At 37.2% G+C, this 18,639-nt stretch overlaps 2 protein-coding genes across 2 annotated transcripts; one reads left to right on the top strand and one right to left on the bottom strand.

Annotated features, from left to right (window-relative positions):
* Positions 1–1,710: 1,710 nt before the first annotated feature.
* On the top strand, positions 1,711–6,742 carry zgc:113314 (uncharacterized protein LOC619272 homolog). The gene is made up of 9 exons (XM_051906343.1): positions 1,711–2,277; positions 2,461–2,570; positions 2,669–2,701; positions 2,858–2,935; positions 3,050–3,178; positions 3,856–3,984; positions 4,087–4,215; positions 4,511–4,562; positions 4,869–6,742. Exons 1-9 carry the CDS (start codon positions 2,061–2,063, stop codon positions 4,934–4,936), a joined length of 945 nt encoding a protein of 314 aa, XP_051762303.1. The 5' UTR covers positions 1,711–2,060; the 3' UTR covers positions 4,937–6,742.
* Positions 6,743–6,883: 141 nt separating this feature from the next.
* gja8a (gap junction protein alpha 8 paralog a) lies at positions 6,884–13,598 on the bottom strand. Its single transcript, XM_051906342.1, is given in 2 exon segments — positions 6,884–9,589; positions 9,591–13,598. Coding segments are annotated over 2 exon segments (2,169 nt in total). The 5' UTR covers positions 11,123–13,598; the 3' UTR covers positions 6,884–8,952.
* Between the last annotated feature and the right edge of the window lie 5,041 nt (positions 13,599–18,639).

Below are 18,639 nucleotides of genomic sequence, written 5' to 3'. Positions count from 1 at the left end.
GGCTGACATGTGGCATTGCTATGGCCTGCTTGTGGCTCAGATTTGACAAACAGGAGCGGTCCGCACAAGTGCCATCTTTCCACTCCATACGTGGCCCAGATCATCATTCCATGCGTAGCAGATGTGGGCCGGATCTGGGCTGCCACAAAACTGCTATTTGGGATGGCTTAAAATGTAACAGAGTATAAAATCATGCCAAAACAATTTTCCTAAAATCATGCCAAGATATTTTTCCTCTGATATTTCTTTATTAACCTCATCTTTAACTTAAATTAAAAAAAACCTCTTCCCACCTGTTACGTGACGTGTGTATACAAAGGCACAAGGATGAAGGAGAATACGAGGAGTAATATTTAATAACAGAAACAGGCAGGAACTCACTATACACAACTAAACATCAACGAGAATGGACAAGGACTGAAGGAGAACACAGGGAATAAATACAAGTCTCAAACAAAGGAACTAATGAGGGAGATAATGAACACAGGTGGAAACTAATTACATGATTAACAGACTGACAGACAGAAACTAGGTCAAACTAAGGAATACAACAGTGGACATGTAACACCACCATTGTAAGGTATTATATTACTGGCTTTTTTTTCATGATATGTCTATGCAAATGTATTAAATGTTAAAAAGAAAAGTCTGGGCTATTAAAAATTTCTATTTGATTCATAACTTATGTGACATCAGGAAGAGGTTATCTACCCTTGTAATATTATAGTTCAAACAATCAAGTTATACAAAATGTGTGTAACCCCTGGTTTCCCTCTACAAGGAACAAGGAAGAGGGAAGTCTGGGCTACTAAAACTGTTGCTGTTACAGTATAATTGGTTCTTTGACTCACATTCATTTGAAAACATGATTAATATCTGAGCATTTTCCTCCTTGTGTGTGAGAGAGCCCTGTGATGGACTGGCCAGGCCAGGTGTTTTCCCTTGCCTTTGGCCTAGGAAACTGAGATAAGCTCCAGCTCTATGACTTAGAAGGTCATATAAGAAATAAAGAAAGAGAAAGAGAAAGATAGAGAGAGAGACACACATTCCAAATGTACCAAGTCATGGCCATGAGGAGATTCGTCACCTATTAATCAGATTAGGCTATTTTTCGAATCAGAATAGCCTACAAGAAGTCTTTTTTTTTTTTTAATTTATGTTTTATTAACTGGAAAAAAAAGTGTTACAAATGCGTCAAAATACAATAAATAACATCATACATGTAACAAACAAATGTACACTATAGAGGGGGCTTAATATAAATCTACATAAAAAATATTTTCAATGTTTTAACTGCTATTTTCTTCATAGAAAATTTTATAGAGTCAATATAATGTTCAATTTATTACTTGAAAGATATAAAATAGTTTGTTTTTTGTTGTTGTTGTTTTTGCAAGAAGACTTACATTTGTGAATATGGAGTTTTGACATTAAAAGTATAATTTTTTTATATAAACCTGGCTGCGCTTGTCTCTACAGTCCTCCATAAGACCAAATAATAAATCTTTTCATAACAACACAAATTGGTCATCAATATTCTTTGCCATAAAATCACAAATATTTTTTCTAAATGGTTTTACAATTGGGCAGCAATCACAGTTTCAGGGCCAATTCCTACAGCACAAGAAGTCACGTGGTTGTGCGGAAACGAAACGCTTGTTCCTGCGCAGACCGATAGAGACAGAGCGCATTTAGTATAATCTGGAAACCACGCAATCCAACAGTCTCTATTGACTTTGTATTGCGTGAGGCTGCCTCCTTGTCATTTCTGACTTATTGCAAAAAAGAATTATTTCACCTGTCGCCGAATACGTTCCCCTCCAATGTAGTTCTTATAGTAATATGACCCGTTGCGCTCTGTCTCACCACTTTTGCCTGTATCCACTTTTGTGTCCTTAAACATTCGTTTTTTGGGGTCGACAGCTTATAAAAACTTAGTTCTGGGTTTTTTTTTAGCTTGTTTGCTGTACACCATGTCACATAGCAGCTTTTAGACATTGTTCTATTTTTTGTTATAAGCCAGAAATGACAAGGAGGCAGCTTCACGCTATATAAAGTCAATGGGGACTGTTGGATCGTTTCCCCTCCCCCAGATTATGACGCGTGTCGCTCTGTCTCTAGCGTATGACATCAACAAGGACAAGATGTTTCAGTATCATTACAAGTTCGAAGCCGCCAAACATCACATCACTATTCTAAGTGTTTTGCTTACAATAGTAAAAACTATGAGGATTTTATTAAAGTTCATTCGAAATCGGCAGGATTCACCTAGAAAAGGTAAAGCATACAGATAATTAAAACGTACAGATAAAGAATTATTACATGTGTTGATCCCGAGATGGTGATGGAGATGTGTGTATTCATTTTAAGTTAAAGCCGAACTATCATTAAGTTCGTCTTACTTGCATGCAGTATGCAGATTTCAGATTTACGTGCTATAATGTGTGACTTCTTTTAAAGGACAAGATGTCATGTCTACGTGGGAATCTAATATTCCTTCGAAGATTGTTGAGATTGAACATGATTGTATGTCTGAACCTTTCTCAAAACCATACTTGTCTTCTACTCTTGTAAGTTTTTTCATTTTAACTCAAAATGAAAATGAAAGTCTTAACTAAATCTTTAACTTTTTAAACGCTATTACTGAATATCTGTCATTTTCTAATAGGTAAACAAGATGATGCTTACATTAGGATTAAAGGTAAAATTTCATTCAATATTATATTCAAAATGTCTTTCAATATACTCTGATTCATTTGTTAAATTAGCCTAGAAATCCAATATCAACAATGACTGCTTTGTTTTGAAAGACAGTTCATACATGGACAGATCAGTTACTTGATTTGTATCCACACAGAAACAAAGCATCACCTTGGACACGTTTAAATACATTATAAGAGACCTGGCAACGCAGCTAGATAGAGTCACAACAAAGGTACATTGCTAATTGTTACTGTTGGTATGTTTGATTTAGACTTTTTTTTTTACAAGCAGATCATCTCTGTCTTGATATGCCTTAATCCCCTTAATCCCTGTGTTTCTATTATAGGTTTATGGAGAGTCCAAAGCTTACAATGTGGTGGATGATTTGAGTTTGGGGGAGTGTGAAGTTTTCATTTTCAGATGGTCTGAGGAACTAAAGTGTTTGCGTTCAAAATACAGAAGCCACCTAGGCAAGGTAAAAGTGACTTAATATCTGTGTTTGTACCTACAAACATGGTCCAAATTTAACACCTTTGAAAGTGCCAAATGAGAGTAAAAATTGGCTTTGATCAGGAAATAAACCTATAACTTTATCAGGAAATCCAACAGTCTACTGAATCTTGCTTGACTCCCACACAGATTAGATGTGTTGAAATATTCCATGGAAGAATACACTTCACATTTTTTAAATAAGTTTGAATGCATTTTAATTTCAATAGGTGCATTTTTCCTTTCCAGGAAGTAAAGGTGAATGAGAAGGAAACAAGATAATCAGTTAGGGAGTTTGTCTAATTAGTCCCTTTGGTTCAACAGCTTATGGTTTATGCTATTTCTAGGTTTTGTTATGTTGATGTCAGTCTACTGCTGCTGCTGAACTCCATATAGGGTAGTGTGGTGTTTCATGTTGCGCCAACAGTATAAAGATAGCCTATACAGAAAGCTATCAGAACCATGAGCAAACATTCATTCAAACCTACTGCCTTCAAAACAATGAATAAATCAATCAGCCTCTGCTGTATCTTTTGGGATATATGACATGCATAATGTAAATTGCATTAATTTTTGCATTAAATTGCAAAAAACAAGTATTGATAATACAAAAAAAAATATTGTTAAAATGTAGTTAATGTTTAAATGTTTGTATCTCATCAGATTTCCAATGTTGAGAGATTCAGGAGGAGTCTGGAAGGTCTAAACATCAGAGATGATCAAGTTCAGAATCTCATAGAAGTTCAGAAAGATTTTCACTGGTTTATTCACATTTTGAAGTCACTTCCAAAGGTCAGTTATGATAAAAAAGCTTTACTACTTGATCTACTGTCATTTTAAGCCCTTGCATATGAAAGTGGATTTATCTACCTAATTAATTTCTCCTTTTTTTAGTCCTCAGTGTGTCAAGAAGGATGTGCTAGAGAAGAGCTGCTGAATCTATACAGACAGTGGAAGAAAGGGCATCTAATCAGTATGCTTCCTATCATGGACTTTATCATGAAGACACTACTCAAGGAAAAGGTATCTGAGATCACGTTTCTGTATTGTTTGTTTTCTTGTTTTTGTATTACTCTATTATAATCAGCCACATGTGTAAAACTGGTTATAAGCCTTGTTTTGCTCTTCCATTTCAACCATGTAACTTAAAAATCAAAAGCAACTCATTTTATTGAGTGACTGGATCATAGGGCCCTTCCTATTAGATTTGACTGCCATTTGAAAAACACTTCGAGTTTAAATTTAGAGCTGACAGTAACCCATCTGGAATTGCAGATGGTGCTTATGTAAATAACTTTTTTGGTTTCTATGACTTTAGGATTTCGTTTTGAAACTGAGGCTTCAACATAGATTGGCATTGATGGAAACAGGTGGGTATTTTGTTTTTACGTACGTGTTATATTCACCTTAGAATGTGTTGGTTGTGTTTTTTGTAAGCACATATGAAGTTGTGAATTTATAAGAAAATGGAAGAAGATGACTTTCTATATAACATTACTTCATATAGAAAGTGAAACAGGCAAGGGAATCTTTTGAGAAAAAAAAAAAAACACTATTCAGGTAGATCTTGTTATAGAGCTTCTCGAGGTTCCTGTAAATTTCCAAAACGTATCTCCCATAGTTTTATTTTTAATTTCTAACTTTATTTCTTATATTTTTTGTCTCTCCATTTTTAGGTTCACATGTACCATTGCAATTTGAACTGCATCTTCTAAAAGACTTGATAATGAAATTCTCACTTTAGAATTAATGTACCACCAGTGTGATCAAACTCTTTTGTGATAGTGATAGTTCACATGGAATGAGTGAGTGAGCCAAGGACTAACACAAGCAATAGGTAACCATTTTATGCAAAATTATCCAATGCAAATCTCGTGGGAGCGGACGGTTTTACCTTTGCTGCGGGTGTGTAACGCACTGGTTGTGTAATCACACACGAAGATGAAGATGAGTATAAACAGGATAACTTTAATAATCCAAACAGGTACGATCCAACAGAGAAGCAGCAACACAACCATAATAGAAATGAGACCAGACCACGATACAGCAACTGAACTGAACTTAAATACACAGACGATTAACTCAAATAACAAACAGCTGTGATGATTAGTGCAGTGTCCATGGTGACAGATTGTGGCGGGAAAACAGAACAAAGGAACACGTTACTAATGAAAACAAACAAACTGAAAGTCCATGTGGTGTGAGCGTGTGACAGAACGCCCCCTCCCGGAAGGCACGTCTTCACGCCGTAGAGAGGAGAACCCACGAGGTGGAAAAAGGGATCCGGAGGGCAGAGGTGGAGCTGGAGCGACCTAGGGCGGAGGTGGGGCCTGAGGGAGGGCGGAGCTAGCCATAGCAGAAGGGGTGGAGGGCCAGAGAGTAGCGTATGGCCCCCAAGTCCGCAGCGGAGGCGTAGTGACGTCCGACCCAGGCGGAGCCGACGTGCCGAGGGAGCCCAGCAAGGGCGAATGCCCGATGGTCATTGCTGACGATGAGGGTGGAAGGAACGTAGGTGTAGGAGCCAGGTTGACAGGTCGAGGAGGAGTGGAGCGCTCTGAGGCCGGAACGAAACTAATTTGAACGGCGTGCCACTCGGACCATTTTTCCGCTAGACTCAAGTTCAAATGGATGTGGCGCAAGCTTCCTAGAGCAGATTTTTTTAGAGTAGTGCTGCCTTCACATGCTCTCTGAATTATCGTAAAATATGAGTTTCTAGGTAATTCAAATTGGAAGTGAGCATTCCTATGCCCTACTCACTCCAAAGGGCCCTTGGGTGTCATAATGAAGCCGTTTGGGCCCTTCTTGAAGGGATTTAGTTGTTCACTTTTGTTTGGAACGCCCCTACAAATGGCATCTCCTTCCCGAAGTGCTCTTCAGGGGTCAGAAAAACACTGTTTGGAATTCACCCTTGCTCTCTGATCAGTCTTGGTAACGTGACCATTAAATCTAATGAGAAGCGCTTGAATTCAGCAGAGAACACAAATGTTTCGGTGATGTGGGCTAGTTTAAAGCCAGATGAAACAGAGCTGATAAACAGGAGAAACACTGTGCGCAACAAAACAGTCAGAAGGCTTTTTAATCTACAAATCGTCATCATTTATCATGTATTTACTGTAGTAACACTAACTACACCACAGTATTGTGGCAGAAATGTGGGAAATTCATATTGAATTTTGTTATTAATGTAGACATGTATTAGAGTAATGGAATATAATTACAGTATTTGTGATTAGGTTTGTGCATTTATACTAAATGTATTTAGGCTATGTTTTTTTAATACAAATACCATAGAAACCATAATTACATTTTACCATGGCATTGAGGTGCTATATGTGTGGTTTTAACTGTGGTCATCATGATCTAAATGTATGCTACTGTGAATGTCCAATGGTTGACTTTAATGAAATCAAAGAGTCAAAATATTCCAATTTTACCATATAAAAACGAGGTTGTTACAATTTTTATATGTTACTGTTTTTGTTAATGAACATAAATTTATATCAGCAATCCTAACTCCTAACTGACAATAAAGGTTAGTTTAAAACCACAATTAATGGTGTTTTTTTTTTTTAAGAGTTTTACTTAGGAGCAAAAATCTGTCTTTATACTTGAAAGAAATAATGATTTGACATTTATCATGATAATTATCAATATCGACTGATATGGAACTTTTTATCATGATATTTTTTTTTTTTTTTTTTTTTTTTTTTTTTGGCCATATCGCCCAGCCCTAGTATTTTGTTAAATTATACACTAGTGCAAGTTCAGTAGGTCAGAAAAAAGTTGTATAGTGAAAAGGGACGTATCAATGCAAAATCACATGATATATTAATAGGCTAGATGAAAATATTTTGACACATGGCTTTTTGTTTACTTCTGTCACGGGTTGCTGTAATGATAAGCACGATGAAAAAACAGTCGCCAGAGAAAACATTAACAACCACATTAAACAGACAATACCGGACAAATAACCGAACAAAACACAGGGCTGAAATACAAAGGGAGTGTATTTGATGATAAAATGGGGAGAGGAGAAACAAACTAGAGAACAGGGAAAAAAAGGAACGGGGTATATATAAATAATTTTATATATCAACGGGGTATATATATATATATATATATATATATATATATATATATATGTATATAATTTTAATAGTGCTTTATATATGGATATAACTACATAAATAATAATGTTGTGACCAATCCGTCACGCCCACTGGAGCCTCATCAATAGGACACCCATGCGCGGAACAACTCTGAAGTAAATTAACCCTGGAACAGAACCTGCATTGGAGCAGTTTATGCTCTGAGAGTAAATTGCTATGGTATAGTAACTTACCATGAAAGTTACGTCCGTTTTTGGAACCGAAAGTTGAGGTTGTCAGCATACTTACATACCCGGGTAAATAACATAACCTGCTTTCTGGAATACCCCCGAAACCAAAAGTAAACCGACGTTACAACTTCATGTGGGTTGTTTTTAATCTTCCCAGATTTGCCTGTGTGGTACTTTTAGTTTCTCTTTTTGGACTGTGGGTTTATTTGTTTTCAGAAGCTTATACATTTTTTTATAAAAATATGATAATAATTTACTTAAAATTTAAGACGTTAAAACCTTGAGTTATTATATATATTTGACCACTAGAGGTCATAGAAGGTTCATTTCAGTCCAGTGTTACCCTGTGAAGTGCACTTTCATACCTTTTCTTCAAAAATAATTTTATCTTTCTACATTTTAAAAGAAATTATGTCATGGGTTAGTTGGGTGAAATGTTTCATACGGCACAACAGACAAATGCAGAGCTCTTTTAGTCATCAGTTATTGTAGTATCTTTATTATCAGATAAAATCTTGACATATAAAGCAGTAAATGATCATTGTATGGGGTGGTGAGGTATTGCATACAGCAAAATAATTGTTATATATTGTTTTTTAATGATACAATCCACTTAAATATTGAACTAAATAATGGAATTATCATTCTAAATACTCTTTTTAATGGACTTGAAAACCATTGGCAGTAGCAATTCAGATGTAAATAGAAAAGGATATCAATGTTATACACAAATTGGTAGAAGATTTATAAACAATAACAATTGTTTGCCCAGGATCAGCATGTAACAATAAAAGGCAAATGTATAGATAAACATAACTAATTGAACAATAGACAAATAAGGCATAAATGGAGAATGTGAGATTCTTCACTCCCTGTGACTATCCCTGTGGATTTGCAATAAATTGTATGAATAATTAGTTGAAATCAAGACTGTCATTTTTTGTTTTGTTTTTTGCTTGTATTCTCCGACCTATGTTTTCCAGCTTCAAAACATAAATGTTTGATTTTTAAAAGAAAAAAAAAAAAATGGAATTAAAATTGTGTTTAGAAAATATGAGCTCTATAAGCTGTTTTTTTTTCTTTTCTCTCTGCTTTTAAGATAAACTTTTGTAAAAAATTATCATCTAGAACAGGAATTTTCAAACTTGGATCTGGGATACCTAGGGCACCACAGAGGGATACTAGGGGGTTCAGGAAAATTTGGAGAAATAATACACACATTATAAATCATTATGCATGAAAACACATAGCTGCCTTTATACTTCAGTATAAAGGGGAGAATCATTTGGCATCACATTTTAAAAACCCCTGTTTTAGAAAACATGCTTGTAAGCTGGTTCACCTGATAATGTGGCACTTGGGAAATTTGGAATCAAAAATTTGACTCTATATGTTCTTTGGTTAAGTTTCTGTTTGGTCAATCATATAGTTAGATCATCTGACCTGGCTCTGCTGCTTCCTTTGCTAAGACGACTTAATGATCTTGTTTCCTCTGTTGACTCTAGTTCCAGAGCTACAAATGGCACATCCATCACCTCCTCTTTGGCCTTCAAGGCTTTTGATTCTTCAGAACACTCCTTCTCAGGCTCAGGGCCTCCAATTTCCACAGAATCCTCTTTTTTCTCATCCCACTCCCTAGAGCCTTTCACCTTCTCTGGATCCTCCATCTCTAATAATACCTCCTCCTTCCCCAAAGTTTCCACCTGTTCAGAGTCAACTGAAAGTCCTAGAGCTCCTAGAACCTCCTCATCTGGACTGACTGCAGTCTCAAGAGGTCTATTCTCATTTAGATTTTCTAAAACTTCATCCTTACCCATCCTTACATCTTCTAGAGCACAACTTCTTCCTCCATCCACTAAATCCTCTAGAGCGCCACCCTGTCCTATATTAGCTACATCTTCTAAAGTTCCACCCACTCCTGAGTCTACTACATCCCTTTGAACTTCATCCCCTTCTGTATCTTCTACATCCCCCTGAGCTTTGTCCTTTCCCAAATCCACTTCATCCCCAATGGGCTCTATGTCAGATAAATTTGACCCTACAACCTCCCCTAAAGCCCCTCTCTTGTTCCCCCAAAACTCCAGCAATCTTCTCATCATCTAAAGTTTTTACCTCCTCCAAAATGTCCTCATTTACAAAAGGCTCAATCTCACAAAGTTCTCTCTCTTCGTCAGACGCCTTAATTTCTGTCCCTTCCTCAACCACATTAAGTAAACTCTCTTCTTCTTTTAAACCCTTGACCTTAAAGGTGTTATCCTCCTTTTCCCCAAATTCCTGTAAAATTTCCTTCTCTTCTTCAGCTCCTGAAAATTTTTCCTCTTGTGTTGGCTCAGCATCTACCAAGCTACTCTCTTCCACTGACTTTTCCTCAGTTGCCTCTCTACTGGCCAGTTCTCCTAGATCTACATCCAAACTCTCCTCAAGTGATATTAAATATGTTTCCTCCACACTTTCCCCCTCTGATCGCTCCTCCAGTACTTCTGGTAAAACTGCCTGAGTCTTTAAGCTGTCTACCTCATCTCCTTCCCGAAGTAGCTCCTCTGGTGGGAGCTCTGATAGTGTCTCTGTGACCTGAACAAAGGAGGGTCGAGTCTCATCGCATATGATTGTCTCCTCTACAGGTGGAGCTGTTGGCATAACCGCCCCCTGACTCCTTTTCTGCTCCTTCTCCAACTGAGGTGAGAAGAACTGGCCTTCTTCCATACCGACCTCAGCTAGTGGATATATGTGTGCAACCTCGTCTTTCTTCTCCTCTTCAAGGCGCCTGTAGCCTTTAGCTTTTTGGACAGGGGTGTTTAAGAGAAATGGTAAGCTCCTCTCCGGTGGTCCAAGAGGCTCCAACTGCGCAGGAGCTGGTCGATGGAACACAAAGCGGATCTTCTTCAAGCCAAGGTGGCTGATCTCCACAAAGTTGAGGAATAATGAAACGCAAGCAACTGCCAGCATGAAAATAATGAAGATAGTCTTTTCAGTGGGCCGGGAGACGTAGCAGTCCACTGTGTTCGGGCACGGCCAACGACTGCACTTGTACAGTGGCAGGATGCGAAACCCGTAGAGGAAGTATTGGCCGACCACGAAGCCTACTTCAAACAGAGCTTTGAAGATGATATGGCAGATATAGGTGCAAAGCAAGGTGCCCTCGAGTCTGAACTTTTTGTTACCCTTCGTGCTAGTCTCCTTGGTGGTGCGAACACTTCCCTGATCTGTCGCTAGGGGAACACGCTCCTCGCCCATTTCCTGTTGGTGGCTAATCTCAGCTTCTTCACGCTCCTTGCGCTTCTCCTCCATGTGAATGTAATGGACAGCATGGCCGACGTATACAAGTGAAGGTGTGGATACAAAAATGATCTGTAACACCCAAAGACGGATGTGAGAGATCGGAAAGGCCTCGTCGTAACACACATTCTCGCAACCTGGCTGCTGAGTGTTACATACGTAATCAGACTGCTCGTCTCCCCAGACAAACTCAGCAGCCGTGCCCAGAATTAAAATGCGGAAAATGAACAGCACCGTGAGCCAAACACGGCCAATCACAGTGGAGTGCTCATTTACTTCCTCCAAAATATTACCCAAGAAGCTCCAGTCTCCCATGGTTGTATATTAGCTGTGTACAAGAAATACAAATAGGAATTAGGGACAAACAAGCTGATACAAATGTCTTTTACATAATCCAGTGATACATAATAATCCTGACACATACATAATAAATACATCATATATGCATGCTGTTTTTTTATACAGAGATTTCAAAATATAGTTAGTGATATCACGAAAAATACTTTCCAAGTGTACCTTCTCACTAATCTGTAAACCTTCTTTCTAAACAACTAGACTGAACAAACTAGACTAAACTGACCGTTTACAAACAGGACCAGGAAACAACTGTAAGACTCAGATATGCTATTGCCAAAACACATCGCCAATGGGCTCACATTCAACAATATAAACCATCTGCACATCATAGACATAAAGGAAAACAGTTTTAAAGACAAAACTATAAATATACAAGCTATTGCATTAAAAGATCTCAATGTGATCTCAAACGGTCACCTTTGCACAGTGGCGGATTCAATACAGTCCAGTTCAGTCTGTTGCTCCTGGTGCCCTGTGGGGTGAATTGAACTCCTGTCCCCCAGTCACCCAGACTCAGTCCTCGTCCTTGTCGCACCACTGAGCAGATGTGAGCGAATGGGCTATGATGGCTGCTTTTCATGCCTGCCGTAGTGTCTAAGCTGCTAACCAGATGCCCTTTATGCACCAGACCAGGAGTGTTGATGCAGAAGACAATAGGATCAACAGACCAGCAGCCAGAGGGGCCAGAGGGACAGGACACCATCCACAAGCTCGAACCAAGAGCACACACTAAAAAAATAAATAAATAAATAAAACTGGGGCATGAGGTCCACAGCAATCCCTTACGGAACAAAAATATATGGGAATACACTGCAAAATATAATGCGATATATTACATAATACATTTCCATATATGGGAAACTTGTGCTTATATTTTTCAATATACTGCAATATATGCATTGACCATGTATGGCTATATAATGATACATATAAAATATTTATAAATGAAGACAAAAATAGCATTACATTCATAAAGTTGTATCCTTTATTGTGTACATATATTGCACCTACGTGTTCCCATAGAAATGTGAATGTATTGTACACACATATACAGGTGCTGGCCATATAATTAGAATATCATCAAAAAGTTTATTTATTTTACTAACTCCATTCAAAAAGTGAAACTTGTATATTATATTCATTCATTACACACAGACTGATATATTTCAAATGTTTATTTCTTTTAATTTTGATGATTATAACTGACAACTAAGGAAAATCCCAAATTCAGTATCTCAGAAAATTAGAATACTGTGAAAAATTTCAATATTGAAGACAACTGGTGCTACACTCTAATCAGCTAATTAACTCAAAACACCTGCAAAGGCCTTTAAATGATCTCTCAGTCTAGTTCTGTAGGCTACACAATCATGGGGAAGACTGCTGAATTGACAGTTGTTCAAAAGACGACCATTGACACCTTGCACAAGGAGGGCAAGACACAAAAGGTCATTGCAAAAGAGGCTGGCTGTTCACAGAGCTCTGTGTCCAAGCACATTAATAGAGAGGCGAAGGGAAGGAAAAGATGTGGTAGAAAAAAATGTACAAGCAATAGGGATAACCGCACCCTGGAGAGGATTGTGAAACAAAACCCATTCAAAAATGTGGGGGAGATTCACAAAGAGTGGACTGCAGCTGGAGTCAGTGCTTCAAGAACCACTACGCACAGACGTATGTAAGACATGGGATTCAGCTGTCGCATTCCTTGTGTCAAGCCACTCTTGAACAACAGACAGCGTCAGAAGCGTCACGCCTGGGCTAAAGACAAAAAGGAATGGACTGCTGCTGAGTGGTCCAAAGTTATGTTCTCTGATGAAAGTAAATTTTGCATTTCCTTTGGAAATCAGGGTCCCAGAGTCTGGAGGAAGAGAGGAAAGGCACACAATCCACGTTGCTTGAGGTCCAGTGTAAAGTTTCCACAGTCAGTGATGGTTTGGGGTGCCATGTCATCTGCTGGTGGACCAACACTGTGTTTTCTGAGGTCCAAGGTCAACACAGCCGTATACCAGGAAGTTTTAGAGCACTTCATGCTTCCTGCTGCTGACCAACTTTATGGAGATGCAGATTTCATTTTCCAACAGGACTTGGCACCTGCACACAGTGCCAAAGCTACCAGTACCTGGTTTAAGGACCATGGTATCCCTGTTCTTAATTGGCCAGCAAACTCGCCTGACCTTAACTCGCCTTCCTCTTGTGAAGAGGAAGATGCGATATGCCAGACCCAACAATGCAGAAGAGCTGAAGGCCACTATCAGAGCAACCTGGGCTATTATAACACCTGAGCAGTGCCACAGACTGATCGACTCCATGCCACGCCGCATTGCTGCAGTAATTCAGGCAAAAGGAGCCCCAACTAAGTATTGAGTGCTGTACATGCTCATACTTTTCATGTTCATACTTTTCAGTTGGCCAAGATTTCTAAAAATCCTTTCTTTGTATTGGTTTTAAGTAATATTCTAATTTTCTGAGATACTGAATTTGGGATTTTCCTTAGTTGTCAGTTATAATTATCAAAATTAAAAGAAATAAACATTTGAAATATATCAGTCTGTGTGTAATGAATGAATATAATATACAAGTTTCACTTTTTGAATGGAATTAGTGAAATAAATCAACTTTTTGATGATATTCTAATTATATGACCAGCACCTGTATACACACATTCATGTTACAACAGACTTCTAGTTCCCAGCATGCTTTGCTTCTGACTGTTAAAGGAGAGTAAATGTTAAAATTAAGTGCTATTTCATGTGTTTTGCTCAATATTGATAAGGGGGAGATCTGTTAGTGTTTAAAGTTGTATTATTTTGAAATTTAAAAGGTTTTCTGGTATGTGTGAGTTTTTGGGGTTACCATTGTGCTGAAGAGTAGAGCCTGAGGTTAGGTTGATGATTGGCTAAACACCAGTAAGACTTTAATAACTTTATTTAAAAAGTAATAGCTGTGCATGCTATAGCATAGTGATAGTCTCTTTAGTACATGAAGGTTTGCTTTTGTTAACTAACTTGAAAATATGTAACATTTAACATGTAAATAATTATAAAATATAAGAAATGTTACATAATATATTTTACCATATATGTGTTTATACTGCATGAGTAAATATATCTGCAATATATTACGCATGCAGTACCATATCTGATCACATATAAATCTAAATATTATGAAGTATATTACTGAATATAAAATTACATACATTATGATATGTTAAATATATTATCACATATTTTTCAATATATGAAAACCGGCAATTCCTTATGTATTATTCAATATATTGTAATATATTTACACAATATATTTTTCTGAATATTTTCAAATATACTGTTAAATCATGTAATATACTGATCATTCATATATAGGGAAATATATTTTCTTTCCATAAGGGATGGCCTACTTCATCATGATATACATGATATACATATGATATAAATGCTGTTTTTTTAACCTTCTATTTAAAGAATTCAGAAGAAATTTATCACAATTTAGTACACAAAGATATTAAGCAGCACAACTGCTTTTAACATTGATAATGATAAATATTTCTTGAGCACCAAATCAGCATATTAGAAGGATCTCTAGGATCATGTGACACTGAAGAATGGAGTAATGGCCATCACAGGAATAAATCTGAAAACTTTTTAAAAATATTGAAATATAAATTATTTTAAATTGTCATAATATTTCACAATATTACTGTTTTACTGTATTTTTGATCAAATAAATGCAGGCTTGGTGACCAAGGAGAGATTTCTTTCAAATACATAAAAAAAAATCTGACCCCAAACTTCTGAACAGTAGTGTATATAGTTTTCATAGAGTGAAATAAATGCTGGTAGAAAACAAAGTGAAAAATGTTATCTGTTTTATGATAACATGTACAGCAATGAGAACTGGATAACTGTGCCGCAAACCTCATGACATGGTTTCTCATGTTAGGTGGAGCAGCATTTTGGTATACACACAATAAATTATCCACCCACAAATCTTTAACAAAAAGTTGCTGCACTCTAAGCCAAAAGACCTTACGACAACAGAGATATTTCACAAACAGACAGCCTTAGGAAATGGTGATAATAAAGCATTTGGGGACACACATGGAGGAAAGCTGGGTGTTGGAGGTATAAGGTCTAATGGTTGTGTGATAACGGGGCAACAGTGCAGCGCAATGGCATATTTATGATATCGACCAGGAAGCTCAAACACACATACACACATGGATAAACTTTAACAATACCCTGTTAAAAAGCTTCCTGCGCAGCTGAATCATTGGCCAGACACATTCTTGTCAGTGTTGGTTCACACCAAGATTTTAAACATTACGCAAAGCACCAATGTTTAACGGTCAGGAAATGTGTATAGTCTGAGTTATTTGCCATTTTTGGGTTTACATGTTTTGTTTGGGGTCTCAGAGACCCCAAAGTCAGTTTCTCTTACTGTGGCAGTCCTGATCAAGAGAGCACATAGAACAGTTGCCAAAACCTTATACTTGGGAATGGTTTATTTAAAGTTTGGGATTGTTTAGCACTTATCTAAACTGTTGAATTATTGTTGTCAGGGGAAACAGTTTGTGCTACAATTTTTGGAGAGAAAACAACATGACTGACAGTTAATTGCCAATGTTTTATGCCTCATAGACGGACAGTTTATTCCAAGTTACACAATTCATTTCCCCATTCAGCACAGTATTTCTCATAAACATTTGACTGGTTGCTGTGTACATTAGGACCAAACATCAAGATAAAGAGAAGAGTACAATTAACTAACTGCTTAATGGAAGACTGAAGTCTGTGTTACTTATGTTGTCCATTTATATGTGTGTGCTAAAGGCTATATTGAAAACAAACTTACGAGCAGACAAACACTTTAAATTTGTCATCATTTAATGAAATTATGATGCCAAATGTGTCATCAAAATGTTTATTTTGGTCCTATAATATGTCACCCCCTCACCATTAATCATAAATACCTGACATTGGCTATAGTATGTTGCACATCATATGTGTCTTCAGTTAAAACTAAATTTATTGTTAAAAATAGTAATAAAAAAAATCACATTAACATGTTTTTTAATTCATTAAAGTTAAAATTATTTATGTCAGACTGAAAAAGTCTGATGCTGTGTAACATTTCAGTGACTTGGTATACTCTGCAATTCGGACCCTAGTATTGTGCCCTAGAGGGGTTTGTGTGTTGATATAGTGGACACTAGCAGGATAAGCCACACAGGACTGCCGGTGAATAGTGATAGGATGACACAGAAAGACATGATGTCATTCTAGAGCATTGAGCCTATGGAGCATGTGCAGTCAGGCGTGAGCCCACATCGTGCCAATGCAGCAGACACTCATGAAGCTATAACTCAACTACTACTGCTCACAATACAATTACTAATGAAATTTGATTGATTTATTTTTTTTTAAATCAGTTTTACATTCTTAACACTAACAACATTTAGTGAAGTTAGTGTTACAAGCTCACTAAAATCACCCTGACATCAGTTCATTAAAAGTGTTTGCAATCTGGCATCATTTGTTTGCAAATGCCACTTTGTTGGATGTTTTATCTATCTAATGCAATTGCATTTACATTTTTGACAAGTAAGACTTGAATGCCAAATGCTTATTGAGGACACTGTAAAGCTGAAGCACTTTGTGTATTTCAGTAATACACAGTCCAGCCTTGAAAAAAAAAAAAGTATCCTTGAAATTTACTAAATGTTTGAAATGTATATTTCCATAACAAGCTTCATATGCGTCATACAAAGATACAACCATTTAAAGTCAAAGCAATTTCTCACTCTGTCATTCATTACAGATTTCCTATAGCCGAATAAATGCAGACTTCAGCAGTTCTTCACTGCTAAAAAAGAAGATGAAGATGCTAAGGAGGGATGATTCAAACAGAATAACAGACATGGATGGATCAAAGGACTAAGAAAGTTAAAAAAAAAAAAAAAAAAGTCTCCACACAGATTAAAGTCTTCAAATAAGGAGTCATATTTGTCCTGTCTGGACAGAAAAAGGGTGCCTATGACATATTTTATAAACCATTAAACTTAAAGGGGTAGTTCACCCAAAAATTTCCATTGTTTCCTTCCCCTCAAGTTGTTCCAACCCTGTCTGAATTTCATTCTTCTGCTGAAAACAAAAGAAGATATTTTAAAGAATGTCTGTAACCAAACAGTTGACCCCATTGACTTCCATAGTATTTTTTTTTTTCATACTATGGAGGTCAGCTGTATGGTTACCTACATTCTTCAAAATATCTTCATTTATGTGTATAGCAGAAGAAAGAAATTCAGGTTTGGAACAGCTTGAGGTTGAGGAAACGATAACAGCATTTTTGGGTGAACTATCCCTTTAAAGTTTGTGAGAAAGAATGTGCCTTTAAGAACTCTCAACTCTGTTCACACCTCCAGTGTGTCTTTTCATTTCTCCTCATTATTCCTGAACTAAGCCTCACTTCCTGTGGGAACTATATTTTTGGAGCTTTCCAATGATTGTTTAATTAATTTAACAGTATATACAAAAGCATTCTCTTCACTTCCCCCCATGTACACAAAAACTGTTCTCACCGATCACAGTATATACACACTCTGTGTTTTTCACTCACCCAAGCGGACATCAGCCCGGGCCAACCTAAACTCTTGATTAGTGTTTGTGCTTGAAAGATTATGTGTGGCGTGTTTATGGGTGTATGGAGCAGGTAACTGTGCTGAGCCTGAGGTCATTGTGCCGGTCGACCGGTTGTGGTCATAAAGAACACCTAAATGGGTGCGACGGCCGGCGCTGCCCAGCTGCAATTGTGTATGCGAGAGGAACAAATGTTGATTTTGGACAGAAGTGAAAGACCTGGCCTTCATCGTTTTTCCTCTAGACATACCTGACACACCCTCACCTCTGCTGACCTGTTGATATCAACAGGTCTGCAGAGTGGTTGACTGACTTTACAGAATGTGAAACAGAATATGACAACAATATAGCTGTCTAAAATAATGCAGTGGTTCTCTAATGGTTTTGCTTATATTGAACATTAAATGATGACCAAACGAAGCACTATAGTGTTGTCAAAAATAAATACTGAAATATCTCAAATGGTTCCAATACTCCTTTCTGCAGTATCTTGCCAGTTATTTTGTCCGTTTTTGCTCTGCCAACAAAAATATTTCCAAAAAATTCAAAGCAGAATCGACTACTCTAATTCAGTAGTCAGGGCACTGATCAAGGAGTCAGACATTTTAAGGGTTGTCTCAGTTGCAATACACAGATACCAGCTGTGTGTTCTTGCTTTTTTTTTTCCGACAGCAAACTGACACGCCTGCCTCCTCTCACTCGCTTCGGTTGAATAGTGCTTGTATTGCACATAATTTTACTCATTCTGCAGGTTTCGCACTCACTATGATCTATATAAGTGGCGCTCACATAAAAAGCCGCCTTTTAAACAGCTTGCGAGTACCAAATTAACTTCTTTTTCAT

The sequence above is a fragment of the Ctenopharyngodon idella genome, chromosome 9 (assembly GCF_019924925.1).
Source record: "Ctenopharyngodon idella isolate HZGC_01 chromosome 9, HZGC01, whole genome shotgun sequence".
NCBI classification, from domain to species: domain Eukaryota; kingdom Metazoa; phylum Chordata; class Actinopteri; order Cypriniformes; family Xenocyprididae; genus Ctenopharyngodon; species Ctenopharyngodon idella.
The sequence above is the reverse complement of the archived record's forward strand: the minus strand, read 5'-3'. Positions and strand labels throughout refer to the sequence as shown.

Excerpts from the sequence above, each read along its gene's own strand:
- zgc:113314 (XM_051906343.1), top strand. The coding sequence starts at position 2,061 with ATGGGGACTGTTGGATCGTTTCCCCTCCCCCAGATTATGACGCGTGTC. Across the intron at positions 2,702-2,857 it reads TGCTTACATTAGGATTAAAG|AAACAAAGCATCACCTTGGA; the intron begins GTAAAATTTCAT and ends GTATCCACACAG. Across the intron at positions 4,563-4,868 it reads ATTGGCATTGATGGAAACAG|GTTCACATGTACCATTGCAA; the intron begins GTGGGTATTTTG and ends CTCCATTTTTAG.